Raw genomic sequence first — 23403 nt, 5'->3', positions numbered from 1 at the left:
ATTCCAGCCTGACTCATTCTCTCAACATATTTTCCTTTTTCCAGGCAGCAAACCTCATGGTCTCTCTGCAGACCTTACCACTTGTCCACATGAGTAGAAGAGACATTCGGCTTGAACCATGGAGCCAAGTTCTCATCAGAGCAGGTATCTAAACATTCCTTCTCTCAAGCACACTTAGTTGAGGAAAGATTTAGAAATAAAACCTCATGGGATTGTGTCGATTGCTGGCATGAGAGCTGCACAGCAAGCGGTGCTGGGCAAGAAACCTGGAAATTTTGTGCAATCTAATCTATGTTTTCTAGGATTATCTGTCTGGGAGTAATGGGTAACTGGGAGGGAGACACTTTAAAAGAGAACAGAGTAGAGATGTTTCCTGCAGCACCTTACAGTTGGACTGATGTGATTCAGGAAACCTCGATGTGAAGTAATTTAATTCTGAAAAGAGGATTTATTAGGTTCCTACTGGGCTGTAACATTTTATCTTTCAATGCTTTCCTTCTCCACCCACCTCTTGCTACAGAAAACAAACCCAAGTGGCTCAGCCAGTCTAAAAATGCAGTAGAACAGCCACGTGGGAGAATGTGAGTCAAAGGGATGTAGAAGGAGAGCAGAATCTGGAAGATTGTCCACTCCGGCTGATCAGGGAGTTTATGAGAATTAAGGCAGCTAGTGGCAGCTAGGCAGAGCAACGAATCCAAGCAAGGTTTGGATGTTACCTGTAGAGCAGCTTCCGAGACTTCTGTTTGACACACGTCAGTGCAAACCGGAGGGACTCGCCCAGGAGCCACAGGACCAGATCCCACGTGGAACGCCTCCTCCCCTGCCCTGCCAAACTATACCAGCACGCCTGATCCTGCTCGCACGTTGGGAAGTAACAGCCCCCGCGCTGCTGCTGGAGCGCAACCAGGAGGAGCGCTTCATGCTGCCGGAGTAGTAACTCTCCACTTTTCCAGGGAGAAGAGCTACCGGGTGGACCACACCACCTCAGAGAGTTCAGACCTAAATGAGCAGAGCCACCCAGGCATCTCAGCAGTTAAAAAAAACAAACCCCCAAAAGCCCCAAGATGACAAAATTATGGATTGCTTCTAATTAGAGATAGATTTTTGAAGCAACAACTATGCTGCGTCCCTCAACTTCTAGCAATAGGTTGCAACTTTTACAAGGACAACGGGTCTGGAAAAAACATCTGGGTGAAGTGTTAAGCAGCCACCTCACCAGTTTACAACAGGAATTGCAAAATGGGCATTTGTTAAAAGATTTTAACATCTTCTTTTCATTTCACAAAGTCAGTGAAATCACCAATGAATAGACAAGAACAAAATCCAAGTGATTTTGCTGTTTAATTCTCCCTCTCCCCATCCAAAGCTAGTAAGTCACCATCAGGTTTGCCCACTCACACACATACAAATGCACAAACACTGTAAGTTTTGAGCTGATTTCTCTTTACTTCACAGTCTTGGCAAAACAAATTTGGATTCAAAAGTCATTTCACATTAATATATTAATCAAACATTTTCAAAATAAATATATTTTTTAAAATAACCATTTCTTTACATCACTGCAGTAGCAATTCTAGAAAAGTCAGTGCACAGACAGTAGCAATTTGATTAATCAGCTAGACTCAAACAAAAAGAAAAGAAAAGAAAAGGTGGACCTTTTTTCTCTCCAAGCAGGCTGCATGCAGCAAGTCTCAGCAGTTTCCTAGCACGCGACCTTTCTTCACCCTTGCTGGGAAGGATTTTCTCTTTCACAGTTGTCAGAAGTCAGTGAAGTCTGATTTGTGCAAAGCAAAGTTTTACAACCTGGATTGTGATCGGTCCTGCAGAGGTTCTGCATACTAGAGTCGTTGCTAATGAGATCAGTGAACCAATGCTACGGAAGGAAAATGCTTGAACCCTCAGTCCCAGGAGCCCACGTTTAAGTTACTGGGAAGCAAATTCACAGCTGACCCAGGAACACTAACAGCATTAAACAACATTCAAGTGATCAGTTTAGTTGTACCTAACAGCTTACTCCAACGTTCTACATATTCTCTCAAGTGCTTCCAGGGCAGAAGTAAAGCAACCGTTTTCTCCCCATTAGCTATTAATTCACCAGTTAAATGACAGCAGTAAGATGCTTCACTGGCCAAAAAGTGTAACTTGTGTTACAGCAAAGAAAAAAAAACAAGTGCATTATAGACTATAAAGAAAATACTCAGGGCTTAGTGATCTCAAGCCCAGATATCTAACTGGAAAAAAAGAGACAACAGAAAGTTAGTGTTCCCATATGATCTGTAACTAGTTAGATGCTCCTAATCAACTCTGTGAAGCGTAGTATGTTTTCGTAAGAAGGGAAGCTCGTCAGCATCATCATACACAGTGCACAGCAAGAAAATTTGGAGGGCTACCAGATTATTTGCTACAATTTTCAGGAATGACTTAGATAAGAAAAAAACAATCAAGAAAGCTTAATAGATACCTGAAAAATATAATAGAGATCTATTTCCTTTGAGATCCCAAAGGTTCCCTTTGAAGCCCTTTCCAGTATCAGAGGGAAAAGTTGGATGTGATACTCTGGGTTGAGAGGAATACCCAGAGACTTTCCCTGTGTCCAGAGATGCTCTTGGGGGCACACTAAGGTAAATTCAAGATACCCCCAACCCCAAGAGCCTAGTTTCCATGTTATGAGCACGTTAATGATCAGTTTGGAGCAGTTGTTTACTCTAAAGAGGTGTAATTAAGTATCAAAAGAAAGAGATGTAAGGGAAACAATCACAGATGAAGAGAACCTCCAGTTCTAGCGATGCCATGCACAGGGAGAAGGGAATACTGCGGTAGGACAGCAAACCCTCAGAGTTCTAGGAGGTAACCCAGGCTGCTGAAATCTCTCCCCTTGCTCTGACCATACCTACCACTAGAGTCCATGAAAGCTATGTGCCTTGGGGCAAGGCTCTACTCCTCAGTGCTATAGACCATGTCCCAAGACTGCCAAAATGGGAAGTAAGAAAGCAATGAGTTGTGGAGAAGTTCTGTGTTAGCTTATTGGTTTTTCTTGTCCTCTGGTGGGAAGTATGGAGGAGGAGGTGGCTGGTCCTGAAATAAAGGCAGTAAAAGAACATCAATTCATGCCTAAGAAAAAAAAAAAAGAACCCAAAAACCCCCCAAAAAGCCAAACCACCAAAATCAATTCAGACAAACTTTGCTGTGTCACTGAGAAAAAGAACTGCTAAATACACACTTAGGCTCATGTTGGAAACCCAGAATGATACAGGAACTTACCGTGGGCATATAGACGTTATGTGGGTTGACTGGGCTGTAATAAGCACTGGCAGCGGCTTCGGCAGCCTTCGCTTCAGCTGTCGCAGAAAGAGAAGTTACAGAGTTGGTGACAGAGAATTTCTACAATCAAACAAAAACTCCACATATCGCTGGCCACCGAGTGTTACTAACAGAGCACTATTTGACCAAGGCTCAAGTTGCAAAATAGCTACAACACATGACAACTGAGCATTATCTCTTCCAGTTGCCACAGGATTGTCAAGATCGAAGGGAAACAGACCAAGATTTAGTTTGGAAATGTCACCTGGGACTTGCCTGTTAGCCAACAAATAAATGCTAACAGCTGCTTTGCCTGAAAGACAATACCCCTTAAAAAAGGCAGTCAACAAACCATCCTTCTTGGGAGTGAAAACACAAGACAAAACAAAAATCAGCATAAGTTTATAGCAGCTCAGGGGATTCATACTTTAAAGATGGTAATTTATGAAGATAATCCAGATCCTCTATTTCTGCAGAATACAAAAAATCTTGTACAACCATCTGGACCAGCGCCACTTTCCAAGTAATAGTTCGAAGATGATTGCTTGTTTATTCAAACCAAAGAGAGAAGTTAAATCCCTAGTCAGACAAATAACCTTACCTGTGAGCAATCTATGGTTGCGTCCAACCACAAAAGCTCTTCTTCCACCCCCCACATGCAGACCTTTTAAGACCATGTTAAAAATCATTTTGATAAATCCCAAATGATTGAAAAGGAGACTGGTATTTCCCCATCTCCTCTCCATCATCTATTCCTCTGTTCCACATTGTTTAAACAAAAGTAATCAGGTTAGAGTGAAACAGGGGAAGAGGGAACAAATATCAAAGCCACACTTGCTAACTAAAATGGACTAGAAACACATTTTACCAACAATTTGGTTTTCTTCATCTATCAGAGCAAGATTACCACAACAGGAGAATGACAAACTGTATTTTTTCTGTCACAACAAGAATAAATCCAGCTGCAAAATACCCACTAATGGTATCTACTCTGCAGAGAATCAGACCAGCCTCCAGACTGAGCTGGACATACAAGGCTGGAGATTAGGGGGACTCCCTAATCCCTCTCCTAAACAATTTTAACTTCTAAGTTGACTCTAAGTTCCTCAAGAGATAACAGACAAGAAACAATGTCTGCTTCATGCGTAATAAAACCGTTGTGAGCTAATTCACCTGAACACACTTCTTACCTGCGGGAGTAGCGGGCAGGTCTGGACCACTGACGGGGGGTTCCATGGGCCCCGGGTACGGCGGGGGTGGAAGCTGCATGTAACCCATCTCTCCACCTGCCACAGGAGGGCCAGGATAAAACTCTGTCAGGAAAGGAAATACCACAGCAAAAGACTTAACTCCTTTGGGTGGGTCAACAGCGTACAGCCAAAACCAAGCCAAAGGCAAATATAATTAAGCTCAGAAACAGAAGTCGCACAAGGCATCAGATCCAATCTAAAAGACTAAGTAAAATTTGTGTTTCTTCTTCTTTATATTTATTTTAACTCTTGCTAACTAGAATAATCCCCAGCCTCAATTCCCAGACTTACCAGGAGGAGGTGGTGGGTACGGATAGCCGCCATTAGCTGCAGCTGGTGCGAAAGCATAGGACCCATTTGGCATACAGGAATAGCCATAAGCTCCGTTGGGTATTTCACCTCTGGAGACTGGAAAAGTAAAGATAAGTTGACCTCCGCAAAACATCAAGCCTGCATCAAATGCAGGCCAAGAACTCCAAGAAACTTCAAGAGTCCTTATCTGAAAAATAAACAAGCTCCATCCCAATAAATCTGCTCTTCACTGGATACAAAAAAGGTATTTTTTAAAGCAAGCAAGCTGCAGATACAGTCTGAAACTCACGTGGATTTGAATCCAGCCCACTGCAACCTAAAACTACCCTTGCTGCAAGACGAAGGCAAGGTCTCCCGAAACCACAAACCTCTCTGGCAGTCACCGCCAGACTCCCATACCTTGCGACGCCACTTGCAGCATACGTTGCCCGAACTCGATAGCACCCCCAGCTGAAAAAGTCATCTTGAATGTGGCGGATCCTTCCCAGCCGCCTGCAGGGAGGAAAGGCAGAATTCAGGAGAATTCTGAAAGGAGAAGCTGTTTTGATGCTATTTAGCTTCCATGCTTTATCTACACATGCCCTGTATATAATTCCTTAAAGAGCTTATTGCGAAAATCCAAGAAAAAAAAGGCAGATAAGGTGGCAGAATGACCCTATTATCAATGTGAATTTTTATTCACATTGGGGTATTTTCAGGTCAAGAGACACCTGAAGAAGAAACGTAGATGAGGGAGACCTTCAAAAGCTTTCTAAAGCTGTGGCTGTTACCACACCAGCTGCCGACAGACCAAGCTATCAGAAGTGTGGGATTTGCTCTAGCTTTGTATAACATTAGTGCAGGAGACAGGGATTTTGTTAATCCTGTTTGCTAAAAAGCCTTTGCAACTACACCTAACTGTCAGCTATAAATTAGTTTGGGAGTTTGAGTGCCCAGTGAAGCAAAGAGCTTAATGAAAAACATGGTCCACATTAATCCATTACAGTCCATGGAAGATATTTCAAGTCAGGATAAGGAAAAAAAAAAAAAAAAAAAATTTAGTGACATCTCATATTACAGACTAAAAAAGAAAAACATGCACAGCCCAGAGTCCCAACAATGCATCAAAGCAGAAGCTGTGTCAGTGCTGAAACAGGGACATGTAGATTAAAGAGCCTTTTGAGTTAAACCAAACTCTCATGGCTGTTAAAGCAACATCCTCATTAAAAGAGATGGCCTCTGGGGAAAATTCACAAAGATCTAGCTAAAACCGTTTGCCTTTCACACAGTTTACAGAGTTTGTCTTTACTGCTCAGGCTTCCTCTCACGCTGGACAGTCCCACTTTGCTCCCATACAGAAGCTACAATATTGATTTCAGGATTATAGACTGAAGTCTCCTAAGCACTGCACTGTGATTTCAGTGTCACAACTAACACGCTAATTTTTAATCACGCTAACTAACAGTGATTAAAAAAGTCTCCTTGAAAATGTCTACCACAACCTTCTCATTGAATATAATATGAAAGCACCCCTTGAAGATTCCCCAATTTTGAAGACAGTCCATGCTCTTCCAAGGGTCATTTTTACTACTGAGCTGCCTTACAGCAATAGCACGCCTTTCCCTGAATTGCACAAGGACTTGAGGGAGAACACCACTCTGGAGGTCTGCACCTGAAAACCCAAACAAATCCAGAAAGGATCATGAGTCTTTGGACCAGGATGCAGAATTAACAGGTAACCCCAACGGACCGAAGCAAAATGACATCCTCACTCTTGCTGACTCTGCTCTGATGTTTACTCAGTGAGATCACTTGGCTGACTGAACTTAGTATTTTGCACAGAGGGCAGGAATGAGACCAGTTGCAGAACAGATCTGTTCATTGTAACTGTACAGGGAGCAGATAAGGGAAGTTATTTTTAGCTGCTAGTTTCAAAGGAAGAAATACATTTTAGCAGTACTGTAAAAACCCATTTGGTCAGTATCCAGTTTTTGGTTACACTGGGTACTTTGCTACGAATTGTGTCATTGAACTAAGATGCAGAACACACATCTGTACTATACATACCTCCTGCCTCTGCTTTGACTGTACCCTTGATATAATTTGCTCCAAAGACAGGCTGCTTAATCTCACAATCTTTCAACAAATAAAAGGGCATCACAAAAGACTGCATAGCATCCTTTCCCTTCGATACAAAGATAACCTGAAAAAGAAAATAACATTACAAAGGGTATTTAAAACAAACAGGAAGCACAGCCCTGATTCATTATCTCAAGAGATTTTTCAATGGACTGAAACTCCCTCCCACATCTGAAGCTCCTTGTCAGTTCTGCACGCCAAAAGCTACACAGAACAGCCACAAGGGTCAACTGAAGTCTCAAGGCAATAAAGCCTTCCAGGAAGACTACCCTTGCTCAGATAATACTCCTCCTAGCTTCCAGAGAACTCGCTGCCCCACACAGCTATGATTTAGTAGCTGTGCTTTTGCATTCAGCATTTCCAGACCACTGCTAATTTCCAGCCTTGAAGATGCCTGATTGACTAAACAGCTGCCTGTATTAGAACTAATCAGATTTATTATCTTATGACAAATAGATAGCCTATGCAATGAATTCATAATGCTCCCCAGAGGGAAAGGATGAGCCATACTTCAAGGGGTAGCACATATCCTGACTTTCATGCACTGAGGACGTTTAAATACAGAATCGCAAAGAGCCCTTATCTCTTACGCAAGACAAAGCCTTTTACTACTTACTCGGTAGGGAGTCAAGAAAACGCTCCCTTTCTTCGTCCCTTTGAAGGCATCTGGCATAGGTTCAATATCACTGAAGGTAATTTCTATGTGATCATAGGTCATCAAAACACTGCAAACAGGATGAGAGAAGAGACCTGGTGTTACAGCTCAAGGCAGAAGTACAATACACATATAACTTTACCGACCTGCCAAAACCGCCTTTAACCTCAGGCCAGTGTTCGGCAAACAAAATCAGTCTGGCTTGCATTTTTTTTTTGTTGTTGGCAGTAGCAACTAAAGTAGTACTGGCTGCTTGTTCTGAGCCTTGTGTTCCCTTCTCAGTGTGCTGGCACAGCTACTGCTGTCTGCGTAGCCAGGCAGTGAATCCAGTCAACTGAATGGATCAAGATCTCAAGACATTTATTTATTTATTTATAAGTTGTGTTGCATTTCTGCTGGATCAGTTACCTAATTTGATTCACCACAAGTAACACAACTGAGGAAGGACTGAAGCAGGAACTGCTCAGGCTGGCTTATGCAACACTGTTGTTGAAGGTCTAACGACAGCTTAAGCATCTGTCAGAAAAGGAACTCCCCTTTCTTGCCACTAGACTTCATTAACCCATGTTGTCCGCACTGACTCCTTAATTCTCAATTAGAAACTGACCTGATTAAAACCAGTGCAATACCCTTGCATGGATACAGCAGGTAACCTGTATTAACATAACAGCATCCACATTAGGGACTCTAATCCCTAAAGCTGGAGAAGCCTCCATCACCTTTATCTTTGGCAGCTTATGTGCTACCATCCTCAGTCATTTGCCCTTCCCTTCTGCCTGCAAGTACCTGTCCCTCCAGCAAAAGCTCCGGAAGAGCACTGGGGCCAGCAGCTCTGCTTGCGCTACAGCATATCAGCCAAATCAACCACCACAAGCAGCCTGGGCTGCAGCACTAGAGGTAACCCCTGACCCAAGGCAGGCTGACAACTGGAAACAGTAACATGTTAAGCCACCACAGTTGGTTGTTTCAGTGAGCACAAATTTAAGCCCCAGAGTTGACCTTACTAAATTCTTTGAAGAAGGGTCACATCCCAAATGGAAGTCAGGCACCTAATTCCTATACCAATATTTAACCAGCCTCATAGAAAGAAGCCCTGAAGAATGAACTACTCCTCTGTCCCAGAAGCAGGTGACTGCCACGTCAGAACTGCACGCTGGCAGGCACGGGGGTGAGGACAGCCCATTGCCATGCAGACAGAGGCAACTCTGTGGAGGCTTTCTGTTTCCATGGTTATATCCCAGAACCTTTTTCCAACACTGCCGCTGCAGGGGGTGTGTGCACAAGGAACCCAGCAAACCAAACCAGGCAGGAGGCCTAGCGCTTCCCAAGCGGGCAGCTCTTGAGCAGAGGCACAATGCAGGTGCTGCATCCCAGCTCCACAGCAGCAGCGGGCGGCGAGAGGACAAGGCTTGGGTCCAGGCCAGAATCAGCCGGCTGGGGGCTGAGCTCTGCCAGACCTCACTGCGCATTCGAGGGAAGAGGCTGGGGACAGCACTTAAGAGCCAGCAGCAGGCAGAGGGTAGCGGTGTGGGGGGAGACGCCCGCGGCAGAGACACAGCAGAGCTCCCCCCAGGGAGACCCCAGGGGCAGGGGGATACGTACAGCCCCTACCGCCGTAGGGAGAAGAGGGGAGGACGAGCCCAGTCACGCCGGCACCCAGAGGGTTAAGCCACCCTTCTTTACACCCCCTCGAGCCCCTCGGCATCACGTGACCCGCGGCGCCCCAACCCCCTCCCCACACAACAACCGCTCCTCCTGAGGGGGAAAGAAGGAGCGGGGAGGCAGCTCCCCGCCATCCCCCGGCAACTGCGGCCGGAGGAGGGGAGAGGGGGATAGCACCTCACTTCTCGCTGTTGTTAATGATTACGCCGCCGCCTTCCGAGTGGTTCCTGTTCAGCGCCATGGCCGCCGCCGCCTCCGCCTCACAGCGCCGAGCCCCCTCTGCGCCTGCGCGGGAGAGAGGCTCTTGGCGTCACGGCGGGAGCGAGGCATGACGGGACTTGTCTCGCGGTGCATGCTGGGAGTTGTAGTCCCCTCAGCAAGAGGGAAGGGGTGGTCGGCGGTCCGGAGGCTGCCTGGTTTGAGCGGTGCTTCCGACCCCGCTGTGCCCCAAATCGGGTCCCCAACACTCACTCGACTACCCCCATCGCCCCCCCCAAGCCCAGGGGCAGCAGGCCCACCCGCTGTCAGGAGCTGCTATCCCCGGCCTGACCATCCCTCAGGAGACCCACAGCCTCCGGCCCCCGCTCCCACCACGATTTATAATAAATACTATTTTACTGAAGTAAGACAGCTTAGGTTTTATTAAGCTTCCTCAGTTTTCTAATACATTAGAGGAGGGGTAAGCTGAAAAGCCAGTCTCCTTTTTGGGAGACCTTCCTAGTATATTTATAAACCCATTCATCATCTGCTTACGTGTCCCGCTGACCATATATAATAAAATGATTTAAGTTATTTAGAGCCAGCTTGAACTTGGCAGCAGTTTTTCTGTCTTTTCTGCTTGCAAGGGTGCTCTGGCATAGCGGTGCTTCGCGGGTGGGGCTCACCGAGCCCCCCGACAGCGTCAAACCAACGTTTTGTTTTTAAATGCTGTATTTTGCTGCGGTTTGCACCTCATTTTTTACCCTGAAGACGTTTCCTGGCCGGCTCAGTAGCGGGTAGAACATTCTCCCTAGGAGGCTGTCCAGCTCTGCATGCAAGAAGGGGCCGTTTGCACATCCCATGCAACCACAAGTGATTTTAACGCCGTTTGGCAGGATCTCTCAGGGAAAAGCCCAGAATTAAGTGAAATGGAGACAAAATTGGACTTTCAGTAGGTGGTATGGGCAGAATTCAGATGTTTGGTAGAGCAGAATAAACATTATCCCACATACCTGATGGTGCTACACATAAAATGAGCCTTAGCCCCTTAAACAGCGAAGATGCTTGCTCCGTTTCCAACTATTTTTTATTTCACATTTAATGCACGTTTCATGGTTCACATACTTGCAAATGGATTTTTGAGCCTGCTATCGGCTGCTTTCCACACTGGAATCAAGCACATCCTAAAATAACCCCTTTATATCGGAGAGCGTTAGACTGGAGGGACTAACCAGTCACACTATAAACAAGTCGGGACCCTGTCCGTCTGGAAGGAGAGAGGGAATCCGGGAACAGGAAAATACCTGCGGCGTTTGCAGAGCTACCGTAAGGGTATAATCTCCTGCCTCCAGGTGCACAAGCAGAAGGAACTCTTAAAAAATTAACAATTGCATAATTTCATTAAAATAGAAGCCCTGCAAAACCAATAAGCTGTTTTGAAGGGCTCCTCATATCAATAACTGGCAACTGTATATCAATAATATACAAATATATATTAAGAGCATATATTACCCTAAATTATATCTTTTTTTTTTACCCTAAATTATATCTTTTTACATGGCTTTGAGCTTTGTCCTGCGGCGTTTGCAACCCAGCCCTGTCTGAGTGTCTGAGAACCAGACGGGGTGCAGGGGGGGAAAGCAGAAAAACTACCTAATGGAAACCAGATTTAAATAAATGCAATGACATAATCTGTACGGTTCTTGGCAAGAAAAGAGCATATCCGCCTTTTCAATAAGCTGTAAGTCTCCCTTTTAAGAAATGGTTATAACAAACAGTCCTCATTCCTCTCCTATTAAAGTCAGCAGCAGACATCCACTCGGCTTCCACCAAAGCGCCCAGCTGAAGCACTGCCACCTCGCATAAACTAAGCCTCGCCCAATAATGTTTTTCTCCTACCTCCAGCTGATATTTGGTATTAAGAAACTCAGCCTTCTTTTAAAAAAGGTGGCGGTGTGAGTGCCAGCGTGCGTGGGAAGCTCTAGACCTCCTCATCACACAGAAAACCTTGGAAATTTATACTCTAAAAATTGAAAACACTAAGGAAAAAGTGCCTAATCTGTTCACCTTGTTATTTCTAAGATGAGGCCCAAGGTAGAAGAGAGAACTGAGACAATTCGTTGTTTTGAATTGCCCAGGACTGACAATATTGTTATTGGATATTAGGATTCTTCCGCTCCTTTTGCAGTGGAGCAATAAAAATGCGTATTTGGCACAATTCCTTTAGACACACTTGGAAATAAAATCTGTGTTATTTTACACCAGATGTACAGGACACAGAAAAATAAACACGAGATAATGGGAAGCTCCAACGTTTGGTATTTAAAGGAAAGACAACCCAGAGCAACGTCTGTATATTATTTAATAGCATCATTATATTATCCCGTTACAGTTTTTTCACACACTGTAAAATACTCTACAGTAACTATATTGAAAAAATCCTAATTGAAAAGAGGAACACTCTGTGACAGCAGAAATAACTCAAGGGAACACGGAAAGGCTGTTTCAATTGCCAAGTGCCATCTATCCATCTAAACTCATGATACACCACATCCAGCCCTTCGTTTGCAGCAAAATCAGCAATCCAGAGCTGGCATAGCGCACGTTTCCCAATCATTCCCGCTGACACCCCAACTTATTGGCAACACAGCACGTCCCGGGGGGATTGCTCCGGTCTTAAATTGGTCAGAACTTGCTCTGTGCCCTAAACCATGAGGATTTAGAGAGCTTCCAACCAGGATAAATGCAAGCAGCAGGAAGGAGAGGGTTGGGTAGCGCTTCCCAACTGCATCGCACCTGCAGGAGCCCTCAGAACCCTCCGCAAAGCTGCGTATCGGCATCCCAGCTCTCAGGGCAGAGGTGAATTAAGCAAAAGCTTCATCATCCCGAACTCTGAAGGAGTTCGGAGACTTGCATCCGTGCATCGGGCAACACAGGAGAAGGGCGGGATGCGTGGCCCAAGCACAGCTTCCCCATGGAGCAATCAATCCGCCTACGGCAAGACGAAGCGGGGCAAAGGCCCAGATCCGCTCTATTTACTCTGGCAAGACTCCTCGCTGCGAACGGTGGGAGTTTTGCCTGAATAAACGCGATTTAGGGCCCAGACAGAGCTGAGATAGGAGCCCACATGCGAGATCCCTTCCTGCAAGCGTGCAGCAGAGATCAAGGTTACCTTCCTCTTCCTCTCGGGACGTGACCATGCGTGGGCGGATGCATGTCTCTGCCTTTCTTATCTGGTAAGGCACTTCTGATACCAAGTCCTCCCCGGTGTTAGCAAAACAGCACCGACGCCTGCGCTACGTCACCACCGACATCTCGTGCAAAGGCTGAGTTTCGCAGGAGAGCGACTGGCGCAAGCCAGACAAAGCGGTTTTGTGGCAGGAGCTCGGGACACGGGGAGTGACTTCCCACCCGGACAGGAGTCTGGGCAGTTTTCCCACTGGCCGGGAGAAGCCAAGATTTCATCTGAAGATTTCACCCTGGAAGCCCTACCTCCCCTCTTCCCACCGCCTGCAGCATTTTAGGAGTCACAGCGCACGGAGGAGGAGGAGGAGGGATTTGCAGACACATCCCAGCGGTCCCACTCCCCAGACCCACTCACCCACCCTGCCCTGAGGAGGGGGCGGCTGCATTTGGACCCTTCAGCCCCTCAAAGGAGAGCCCACGGCAGCGGCGGTTTGCTGGGGACTGGCACCTCCTCCCACGCCAGCGGGAACCGGCAGCGCTGGCACACGAGGGCCCTTTGACGAGTTACAAGAAAGGAGCTCTTTAATCCCCAGTGTTTATGTAAACGTGGCTTTAACTTTAAACCTCTCGGCTTTGTGGCTGCCTTTTTTATTCACGTTCACTTTTTTCCCTTGGCTCCCCTTGAATATACCACTGTGATTTCCAGCTTCTCCTTTGGGGAATATATATATATTTCATGTATTTAGCTACATGGGTCATTTTCCATCCCTGTTGACGTGTCATCACTGACTCGCTCACGCCAGCGAAGAACCTGACCCAATATATTTTCTCTCTAGGTATGTATTACACAGCACTACGATTCTGTAAAGCAAGCTTCGGGAGGTAGGTAGCAAACTAATCCCAGGAAAAATAAACTTGTGGAAAGGCACGCTGCGCCCAGACAGGAGCTGCACTGTGCCGCCCTTCCAGGCGCTGTTTCTGTACCGCAAATACAACGTCTGCAGGGCAGAGCTGGAAAAGCTCCCTTAGGACACGTGAACTGGCGTTTTTGGCTCTCAGCCTCAAGTTTCCACCTTTCCCGGCGGGGACATTTAGTTGAGAGTAGTTTTTGTTAATTGTTACTTGTTGCCAGAGCCTAAAGGGTCGTTTAATCACTGAATGATGCTGCACCTTCTATCAGCGTGCTCACAGCTGTGCCTAAAGCACACCACTTGCACCCAGGATGTACTCACAGCACCTCCTCATCGCTTAAAAAACTCTCTAGGCTATGGGGGACATTTACAGCTCAGGTGTGCCCAGGGTACTGTAAGAGTTGGGAGTTTGACAATATTAAATTCCCCTAAAATAGCACGGCCATCAAACACACGGGGCTGTACAGCTTCTGTAAGCAGTTCCCGAGGAAGGTGTTTACTAAAAGCACGTCCTCAAAACTGTTTTGCCGTGCTCGCTTCACCACCTCAAGGCTGGAACGGTGCTGCTGTTCCTCAGCAGGAGGTTTCTCCCCTTTCCCAGCTGGGATTTTTGGCTGTGGTGGGGAACAGCCCTGCGGCCACAGGGCTCCAACGCACCCGGGACCACGGCTTTTCCCAAACCAGCCTGGTCACGGAGCAGGGTTCAAAATACCCGCCAGGGACGGCAAAGGTCCTCGTTTCACGCTCGCAGCGCTCATGGGCGGTCAGCCCTGCGGAGAGAGGTACCACGTCACCGCGGCATCGCTCCCGCACCCAGCCGGGCTCCTCTGCATCCCGCCCACCCCGGAGCACCCTGCTCACCCGCGCCAAGGCACAACGGTGATGCGGGCACCGCGGAAGCGACCGTGTCTGCTTTGGGGGTTCGCCCGGTCCGTGCCGGCCTTGCTACTTCAAGGCACTTGGTAAGGACCACGCGGAAGGTGTCGATGAGCCAGCGCTTAAAAAAGCAGCAGCAGCACCGAGACTGAGATCAGGCACAAAGCGAAGCGTCTGCGCGAGTCACCAGGGCAGCGCGAGCGGATGCTAAGGACAGGGACCGGGCAGCCCCGGCAGCTGGCCCAGATACAGCTTCAAATCCATGTGGCACTTCTCCCGAGCAATACGCTTTACCAAGAAAGGCTGTATCACGGTCCCTGACATCCAGAAAGGGAAACCGAGGGGCAAGGAGCAGCACAGGGACTCGCCCAAGTCCCCTCCGCAGCCCAGCAGCAGAGCTGGCACTCAGATCCAGCTCCCTCCTGGCTCCCAGCCCGCGGCTCTGCCCGCCGGACGGCTTCACCCACCCCCGGGTCACCAGCAGCACAGAGCGAGGAGGGAGGGCTGCCACAGAGAAATACAACGCTACCGAAGAGAAGCCACGACGGCGGCAATACGCTGCAGGAGAGACTCTTCTGGGTCTTCCTGTGCTCCCGCTCTCCGGGCCGTTACCTACGCTTTAGCACCGAAACACAATCTTTCTTCAGCGGCCCGATCTGCAGGTGGGCATCGACGCTCTCCAGGAAGAAGGCTGGTTTCAGCTTGCACAAGAAGAGAGAGGCGAATTGGTGGTTGATCTTGTTCTGGAACGGGTCAAACTGACCCTTGACAAAATTTGAGACCTTGAGCTGCTGCAGGCAGGTCATCTTGGAGTCCTTGACTCCGTAGAAGGTCAGGGCCTTCTCCGAATACTCCAGGAAGACCCCAATCGTGTGGAAAAACGGCTGCTGGATGACGGACTCAAAGCCGCCAAACCAGGCCACATAGTTCTGTCCGTTCCACTGCAGGCAGCAGGACTTCTCATTCCGCCCCAGGCGCCCGCGGTTGTAGGACTCCCGGGGGTCGAAGTCCTCGGCGATGACGCCGATGCTGACCCAGCCGTCGATGAGCTCCACCTCCCAGTAGTAGTTGCCCCGATTCATGAGGTTCACACCAAGCACCTGCTCGCAGTTGATGAACCGGGTCGGGCTCTCCGGGTAGGGGATGGGGCACAGCACCCGCTTGGCCCCTTTGGTGCCAAACAGCTGGATGAACTTGTCGGCCGTGTCACTGTCCAGGTCGATGATGAAGGCAACTGTGTGGGGCAAGGAGACATGAGGATGAGGAGGGAAACAGGAGGAAATCCCCCCCCCAGCCCTCCCCGCTCTGATCCCCTGCCTTTGGTGATTAGCACAATCCTTTCTAACTTCTACCATCACGCTGTCCCCTTGCTTTTAAATCCCACGGCCGATTTCAGCCGATGAGGGTCAGAGGCTGAAAGGGTCGATACTCCCATAAGCAGGATGAATACAGGTAACTGGGCAGAGGAGAGAGCAGAGGGGCTGCTCAGTGAGCTCAACCATGATATCAGACAGCGGAGAATGTAGGTAGAGTGCTCGTAGGGAGACCCCATATGAAAGCGGGTCGCAGGCAACCACAGACACGGGAGGGAGGGACCCCAGAAGCCAGGAGAACAGTCAGGCACGCCACGGCTACAAACCAACCGCTCCTTGCGGCCAGCTCCCAGGGGAGCAGAGGCAGCGCCCGGCACGCGGGGCCACGCGAGAACCGCCGCTGGGTCCTGAGCAGCGGAGGTGTCCGGCAGGAACAGCCCTGGACACGTATCGCTGCCGACTGCGTTGCGGGTCGGAACCCATGGCGTGTCCAAACCCTACAGCCGCAGCGCAGCACGCCCCGCTTGAGCCCAGGCTTTGCCGCCCGGCTGCCGGCGGGGTGCACCGGTGCCATCGAGGCAGATCTTGTCCCCGGTGGACATCTCAGCAGGTGACCCCACATCCCCTGTAAGGCTGACGGGGGACGCGTAGGGTGTCGGAGCCCAAGCCCAGCCCTGCATCATCCAGCCTCAGACCCTTCTGCCCCACCGTCCCTGCTCGGCCACTGAATTATCCCTCTGCTTGCTGCCGCTGAAGCTGACGTTCATCAGACCGCTGCTCTGCGCAAGGCAGATGCACGAACTCTGATCTAATTTAACGGAGGATCCAATTCGTCACGGGCTGGAAGGCAGCAGAAATTACATGGTACGCCTGCAGCCCCACTGGCAGCCGGTCCGGCAGAGCCACAGACAAGGGAAAAAATATATCCCCTAAACAGATGATGACTGTTGTCAGGAAAGCAAGGAGGCTTCCTCATTAGCTGAGCAGTATTTCCTTTGGTGGCAGCAGCGTTCCTGCCAGCCGTCGGCTCGGGACCAGCACCGGCCGGGCATGCGGGAAGGAGCTGGCCGGCTGGGAGAGAGGAAAGGGAAGATGGACCTTAGTGACAGCTGCCAAAGCAAAAGTCTCTCGCTCACATTTCAGGAAGTAATCACGGCTCTCCAGGCAGGCGGGATTGTTTGACTTTTCTGGAAACCGGGACTCGGCCAACGCTGCAGAGACAGGGACAGAAGGGTTTGCCGTCAGCAAAGAACCCGATGCCACGAACAAGGGTGTTACGGGAGCATCGCCGCCCACCTGATGGTAGCCGGCTGCTGCAGCCCCGAGCCCCGGCTGGCATCGCCAGCTCCCCCTGCACATCCCCATCGGCTCGGACACGGGAAAGGACAGATGCCACCTTTGCCACCCCAGGGACATGGGCCTGGGGGGCAAGGAACTGGCTGCAATTCCCACGGGCACCGAGAAAATGAGAGAGGACAACGCTCAGGGTAAAGGAGAGCGCGCGGGAGAAAGCCGCTGTGGTGGCTTGCCAAGCCTGGCAGGTTTGGGAGACCACAGCCTGCCCCACGAAGAGGACCGTCTATCCTGGGAAGAAAGAGTCCCCTTTCACAGGAGGCCACTTTGGCCACTTGCCCCCTCCCGCAGGGTCCTGCCTAACTCCCAGGCTGTTTGTTGCCTCTCCAGTCTCTGTGGAAAAATTCATAAAACCTCGAGGCCATGGCAGAAGCCCAGACAGGGATTGTGCAACGTGCAAAGCAACCGTGCCGGGCAGCCTCCAGGGCTGGCGGGAGAGGGGCGAGCGCTCGCAGGAGCCCTTGAGCCCGCAGGCGTCTGCCACCTACGCGGGGAGGATGGAGGGTGACGGGGTGACCTCCGAGCAGAGGGCCTGGGCGAACACAAACCTTCCTCCATCTCCTGGAAACTCAGCCCATCAATTCCTTTTCCCTGCAAGTGGTCCCACTGGTTTTTGCAGGCAGCGGCCAGCACGTTCTTCACGGCGCCCACAGCCTGGGTGCATTTGGTGAAGTTCAGCTCATTCTGGAAGCTCAGAGCTGGGGAGAGGTTTTCTTCCATGGCTACTTTTAAGGCCTGAAATTCCTGAGCCAAGAAGATGGAGTTTCAGGAGGTTTCAAACAAGCTGAAGTTGTCTCTTGTTCCGCAACCCCACCCTGTCCCGAAGGATTTGGGAACTGGCAGCTCACAGGACTTGGCCCAAGGACAGGGGAGGAGAGCACTCTCCCGGCCACGCGTTCCTGGCGCCTTCTCTTCGCTCCCTTTCAAAGCTGGACCCAGACCATGCCCACCTCACGAGCAGCACCTCCTCCCAAAAAGGTCTCCTCTCACTGGGCTGCCAGGGATGGGAAGGATGCTGGGTGGGGGCAGTGGGGCACCCCAACCTCTCGCTCTTTGCCCCCCACACCTAGGTGCCCAGCCCGGGCAGCACATCAGCTTCTCCTGAGTCATGGCCGGGATGGAGGTGGGGGTGATGGAGGAGAAAGTCGTGGCTGCCTGGTCCCCCCGTTGAGTGTGCCAACAGGAGTGACACTCTGCAGCGCTCACGTCCCAGAGCTCCCGGCACCCAGCTCCACGTGAAATGAGACAAAACCCCAAAAGACCGCTCCTTCTCCTCGCCCCATCCCACCCAGGCACCTGGAGGAAGTAGATGGTGTCGGTGCTGGGGACATTCTCCAGGTTTTGCTTGCACTGGGCCAGCTTGGCTCGCCTCTCCTCCTTCCAGCGGAGATCAGCCTCGGCCTCCCCCAGCATGGAGCGCTCCCCGTCCTCGATGAAACCAGCCACCTCCTTCTGGAAGGCCGCCAGGACCTCAGAGGCTTCTGCAAAGAGCTTCTCGACTCTTTCCCTCTCCTTTGTGGCAGCACCCTGAGCGCAGGGAGAGAGGGGTCAGGGTCACCTCCCACAGGCAACGGTGTGGGACAGCAGCCTTGTCCCATGCCCAGCACCCAGTTCTCAGCTCTGTGGGGTCCCCCAACACCCCATAACCCCCTTCACCCAAGAGCTCAGAGCACTTTACAAACCAGGTGTCAAGGGACCTGGCTGGGCACGGCCGCTTACTGCTCCACCACATCTCGTGTCCCAGGCGGTGGTGACGTGCTTGCACAAGGGCCAGAGGGGACCAAGACCCCCCTGAGCCTGGGGAGAGAAGGTGCAAGAGCCAGCGGATGCCCTGGCACCATCCTCACCCCATTCCTCCTTCCAGGTTGCAAACGAAAGCCACCAGAGATGCTGTGAGTTAGCAGAGATGAGGAGCAAGAACCCTCAGGGATCCTTGCCAGGGTCACCATGGTTTTATGGAGTGCTTGCTCCCCTGCGAGCACCACCTCTACACCCCACGTTCCCCAAAAGCTCACGGCCCCTTCACCTCCGCCCCCCCGGCCCAGCAGAGCTGCACTAATGGAGCGAAGCCATCACAGAGTCACCTTAATGAGCTCCACCATCTTCTTGGCCTGCGCAATGGTGACTGCCAGCTCCTCCAGCTCGTTCTCCGCATCGCTGAGGAATTTGGCTTGTTGGGCCTGCGGACACAACGGCCAACGCTGAACTCTGCTCCTCAATCCCGGCGGCAGGGAGGCATGGGGGATCCAGCCTCTCCCCAGGTTCAGCCCACAGCCCCCTCTCTGACCGTGACCTTGCTATCAGGCTTCGGGTGAAGGGTGCAAGGAATTGCGAGTTGTTTCCCTGTTTTCCTCCCCTGCAACAGCCAACCTCTCTTCTCACTCGGTTGGAAAACTAAAGGAGCAGCCGGGCTGCAAAGAGTCGTGCCCAGCTCCACGCTCCCCACCTGGGTCCCAGCGGAAACCAAACAAAATAGGAATTTGAAAGTAAAACCATTGGGCGGCGACTGCAGCAAGCGCAGCTACGCTGTGTGCTCTTAGCGTGTATCCCAAGGCTGGGAAAAACCCTCCTGGGACTGGTGCGGAAGCTGAAAGGCAGACTGGAGTGCCTGGAAGCGCAGCACTGAGAGAAACCTGGAGAAAACCTGGAGGTTTCTCATTAGGAGCAAAGCAAACCAGCTCGGGAGCACGGGGTGCTGCGTGGCTGCAAAGGAAGCACCGTCCGAACGCGCTGTTTCCTGACGCGCTATTGCTGGCGCCGGTCATTGCCCGTCACGAGGACGGGTCCCTCAGGAGCCAGGAGGGCATAGCACTCCCCAGCCCCCCCGGCTCCCCCCACCCCGGGGCTCAGCTCCCTGCAGCGCTGCTGCCCGGCGGGGGGGACAGGCGCTTTCCCCATCCATCCTTCGCACCCCACAGCGCGAGGGCAGAGGCAGAGAGCGGAGGCCATGCGGGCGACATTAAGCAGCGCCTGCTGAGGCTCGACAGTTCCTTGGGGCTGGGGTCACACATGCTTTCTTATTTTAAGGCAGCTGATGACTAATAACTCCGGCAAAAGGGTTTTCCTGCAATCCCAACAGATCACAGGGGAGCGGGAGCTGGCTCAGAGCTGCCGCTGTGCTCCCCGCCAGCGTGCCCACAGGCCCCGGGCTCTGCCCTGGAAAAAGCAAACCCCCCCAAGGTCTCCAAACGCCCCATGCCAAAGCAGGGATGCCACCATGCTGCGAGCTTCATGGGCTCCCATCTGCCTGCAGCCCCGCAGAGGCCCCACGCACTCGAGGCAGCAGTGCCCAGGAAAGCAGCACTGAGTTGGGCTTTGAGCTCCGGCTCCAGGGGAAACTCGTGGGTGCGAATTTGGGAGATGACTCAGCCGCATCTGGGAATGGGAGTGACGGAAAAAACCCCGCTGCCAAAACACCAGGACACAAAGGGCTGGGGGAGCGGGAGCGGCAGCCGGGCAGGCTGCCAGCGCGCCGAGAAAAACCGCCTTGACGAAGCTGTGGGAACAAGACGGAGAAGGCGGGTGCCCCATGACCGCGGGGGCAGCCACTGCGGGATGTCCCAGGCGCCCTCGCCCCCAGCCCTACACCCAGGGGGATCGCGAGTTCAGCCCCACAGTGGGACAAGGTCCCACAGGCTGGCTGGCAGTGGGTCTGCCCCTAATGCCTGTCCCCATCTGCCCTTCCTGTCCCCAACGCACGGGGCACCCCGATGGCACAGCACGCTGTCCATACGCCCCTCATGCTGGGGTGGGGTCCCGCGAGGGGAGAAGGCTGCAGCACCAGCATCCCACCAGTGCTGCACCTGCACACCCACCACGTGGGGATTAGGTTTTCCGTGGGGGCGTGGGTGCAGCGTGAACCCCTCCCAGGGATGCCACGCTTCACCCCACCCAGGATGCCCCACGGGCACTGGACCCCATAGGGACACCCCCATTCCCAGGGTCCCACCAGCACAGCACCTGCCGGAGCAATCCCCGCGGGGAGACCCCGCGCCACCTCCCCCCCCCCCCCCCAGCCCCACGCACCTCCTTGTGCTCCCGCTCCCGCTCGAGGGGCACCACGTCGTGGGCGCGATGCTCGTGGGCGCGGCAGCGGGCGCAGACGCAGGTTTGCTCGGCGCGGCAGAAGCCGTCGAGGGGCTGGAGGTGGCGGGGGCAGAGCCCCTCCTCCAGCCGCCGCAGCGGGGCTACCAGGCGGTGGGCGCGGAAGGCGGGGGCGCGCCGGTGGGGCTCCAGGTGGGCTCCGCAGAAAGAGGCCAGGCAAACCAGGCACGATCGCGCCGCCGCCACCCGCGACCCCGCCGGGCACACGTCGCACATGACCGCTCCTTCCTCTCCCGCCGCATCCTCCTCCTCCTCGGCTCCCGGTGCCATCGGGGACGCGGCGGCTGGGGACGGGGGGGACGGGGTGGCCGGAGCGGCGGCGGCGGCGGCTGCCAGCAGCGGCAGCACCTCGCAGAGGGCGCGGTTCTTGCGGAGCCGCAAGGCTGCGGGGACGGGCTCCTGGCAGAGCGGGCAACGGGCGGCCCCGCCCGCCCCGCCGCTGCCGTCGGGGGGGCCCGGCCGCTGGCGGAGCTCCCCCAGGCAGCCCTGGCAGAAGTTGTGCCCGCAGGGCACCGTCACCGGGTCCTTCAGGAGGTCGAGGCAGATGGGGCAGCCGAAGGGGCCGTCGGGCAGCCCCGGAGCCGCCAGCGCCAGCCGCCACGCCGCGGCGGAGGACGGCGGGGCGCTCCCGGGCGCGGCCTCCATCCCTGAGCGGGGGCCCCGACCAGCCGGCCCCGGCCCCGGCGGGAGGCGGGCGGCCGCCGCGCCCCGCCCGCCCGTTCCACCTCCCCGCGCCCGGAGCTGCTGCCGCGGCCGGGCCCCGCTTCCCAGAGCTGCTGGAGGTCTGCTGCCTCCCGGGGGGTGGTCTGACCCACACACCGCCCCCCCCCCCCCGGACCTGGTCCCCAATCACCCGCCCCCCTGGGGGGGGGGTCTCACGCCCGGCATCTCGTCCCTCTCCCCGGCATCTGCTGCCTTCTGGGAGGCCTGTCCCCCGGGGGGCACCCTGCTGAGCATGTACTGCCGCCCACCCAGGGTCTGCTACCCCCTAAAGGGTTGGCCCCTCTGGGGTCTGGACCCGCGCTGGGGGTCTGCTGCCCCCAGGGGTAGCTGTTCCCCCCCGCATCTCTTCCTCTCCAGGGAACCTGTTGCCAGCCCAGTCCAATCCCCCTCCCAGGGGTCCGCTGCCCCCCGTGAGCATCCCCTGCCCCCCTGGGATCTGCTGCCCCAGAGCTCCCCAGGAGCTGCTCCCCACCCTGGAGCCACACGGAGGGTCCTGAGCCCCCGCAGTACATAGGTGCAGGTGCTTTCTCGTGCCCATGGACCCATGTCAGCCATTCCCATGGCTAAAAAGGGCTGCAGGGCCCAGGCTCTGGCTCAGTCCCTGTCCCCTCTTCCTCCAGGGCCTGGCTGGCACCAGGCAGGGATGGGGCTGGGACAACACCAAAGTGCTTTTGCTCTGAGGACCTGCCTGGTAAACATGGGATCTCCAGCCACCTCCCACGGAGGGTACACAGCCCCTTTTTTGGCTTAGATAAGTTCCCAGGTCCACGCTGGCCCTGGGTCCCAGCCAAGGCCGGGGCTGGGAGGAGCAGGGAGGCGTGGAGTGAAGGAGGAAGCACGGCAAGGCAAATCGCATCTGTCCCCAAAGAAGGGGATTGATCTTTTTAAGCCTTTTTTCCCCAAAGGAAGCAAGCTGATGCAATTCATTTCCCGCATGTTTCCTTGCATGTCCCCTTCGAACCCGGGGCCCAGTTCCGTCCCGTTAGTCCTCACCAGCACCCCCACGGGGCTGGGCGAGATGCCGGCCCTGCAGTCTCGCCCTTGGAAAAGCTTCAATCAAAGCTTCGGGTTTTCTTCTGCACCAGATCAACCTTGGGGCAGAGCCGTAGGAAACCACGTTTCCTTATTGCAGTGCTACTGTAAATAAAACGCTTTCTGTTTCTGCCGCTGGCTGGTCCCTGCTGCCAGCCCCATGAGGACACAGAGGGGCAGGATGGAGGGGGGCAGGGGCACCCAGCTCACCCCCCCAACACCGCTTGGTCCCACAGCTCTCACCAGCACTGGGGTCAAACCAGCAGGAAAACAGAGTTTTATTGGGGAAAGCAGCTTTGCACAAAGAGTAACTGCAGCGTGGCACCCCAAAAAGTTGTTCTGAGAGGTTCGGGAAAGGCAAGAGGGGACAGGGAGGGGCTGGGGGAGCAGGACCTGCCTGCATGTGGGGC

General features: G+C 53.0%; 2 protein-coding genes across 3 annotated transcripts; both read right to left on the bottom strand.

The window, feature by feature from the left end:
• Positions 1–2419: 2419 nt before the first annotated feature.
• Positions 2420–9538, bottom strand: WBP2 (WW domain binding protein 2; the record flags this gene model as incomplete). 2 transcript variants are annotated; one of them, XM_082007955.1, is made up of 8 exons in its annotated part: positions 2420–3075; positions 3262–3338; positions 4491–4613; positions 4842–4958; positions 5262–5354; positions 6909–7044; positions 7597–7705; positions 9480–9538. In XM_082007955.1, 8 exons carry the CDS (start codon positions 9536–9538, stop codon positions 3022–3024), a joined length of 768 nt encoding a protein of 255 aa, XP_081864081.1. In that variant the 3' UTR covers positions 2420–3021. The 2 variants fall into 2 exon arrangements, with proteins under 2 accessions (XP_081864081.1, XP_081864082.1); XM_082007956.1 differs by lacking the exon at positions 4842–4958.
• A 5538-nt stretch (positions 9539–15076) lies between these two features.
• On the bottom strand, positions 15077–21883 carry TRIM47 (tripartite motif containing 47; the record flags this gene model as incomplete). The annotated part of the gene is made up of 6 exons (XM_082008075.1): positions 15077–15702; positions 16918–16992; positions 17683–17878; positions 18431–18661; positions 19219–19314; positions 21161–21883. 6 exons carry the CDS (start codon positions 21881–21883, stop codon positions 15077–15079), a joined length of 1947 nt encoding a protein of 648 aa, XP_081864201.1.
• Positions 21884–23403: the final 1520 nt, after the last annotated feature.

The sequence above is a fragment of the Phaethon aethereus genome, assembly GCF_964289735.1.
Source record: "Phaethon aethereus genome assembly, chromosome: 18".
Taxonomy (NCBI): domain Eukaryota; kingdom Metazoa; phylum Chordata; class Aves; order Phaethontiformes; family Phaethontidae; genus Phaethon; species Phaethon aethereus.
Note: the sequence above shows the minus strand (reverse complement) of the source record. Positions and strands in the feature narration are given on the sequence as shown.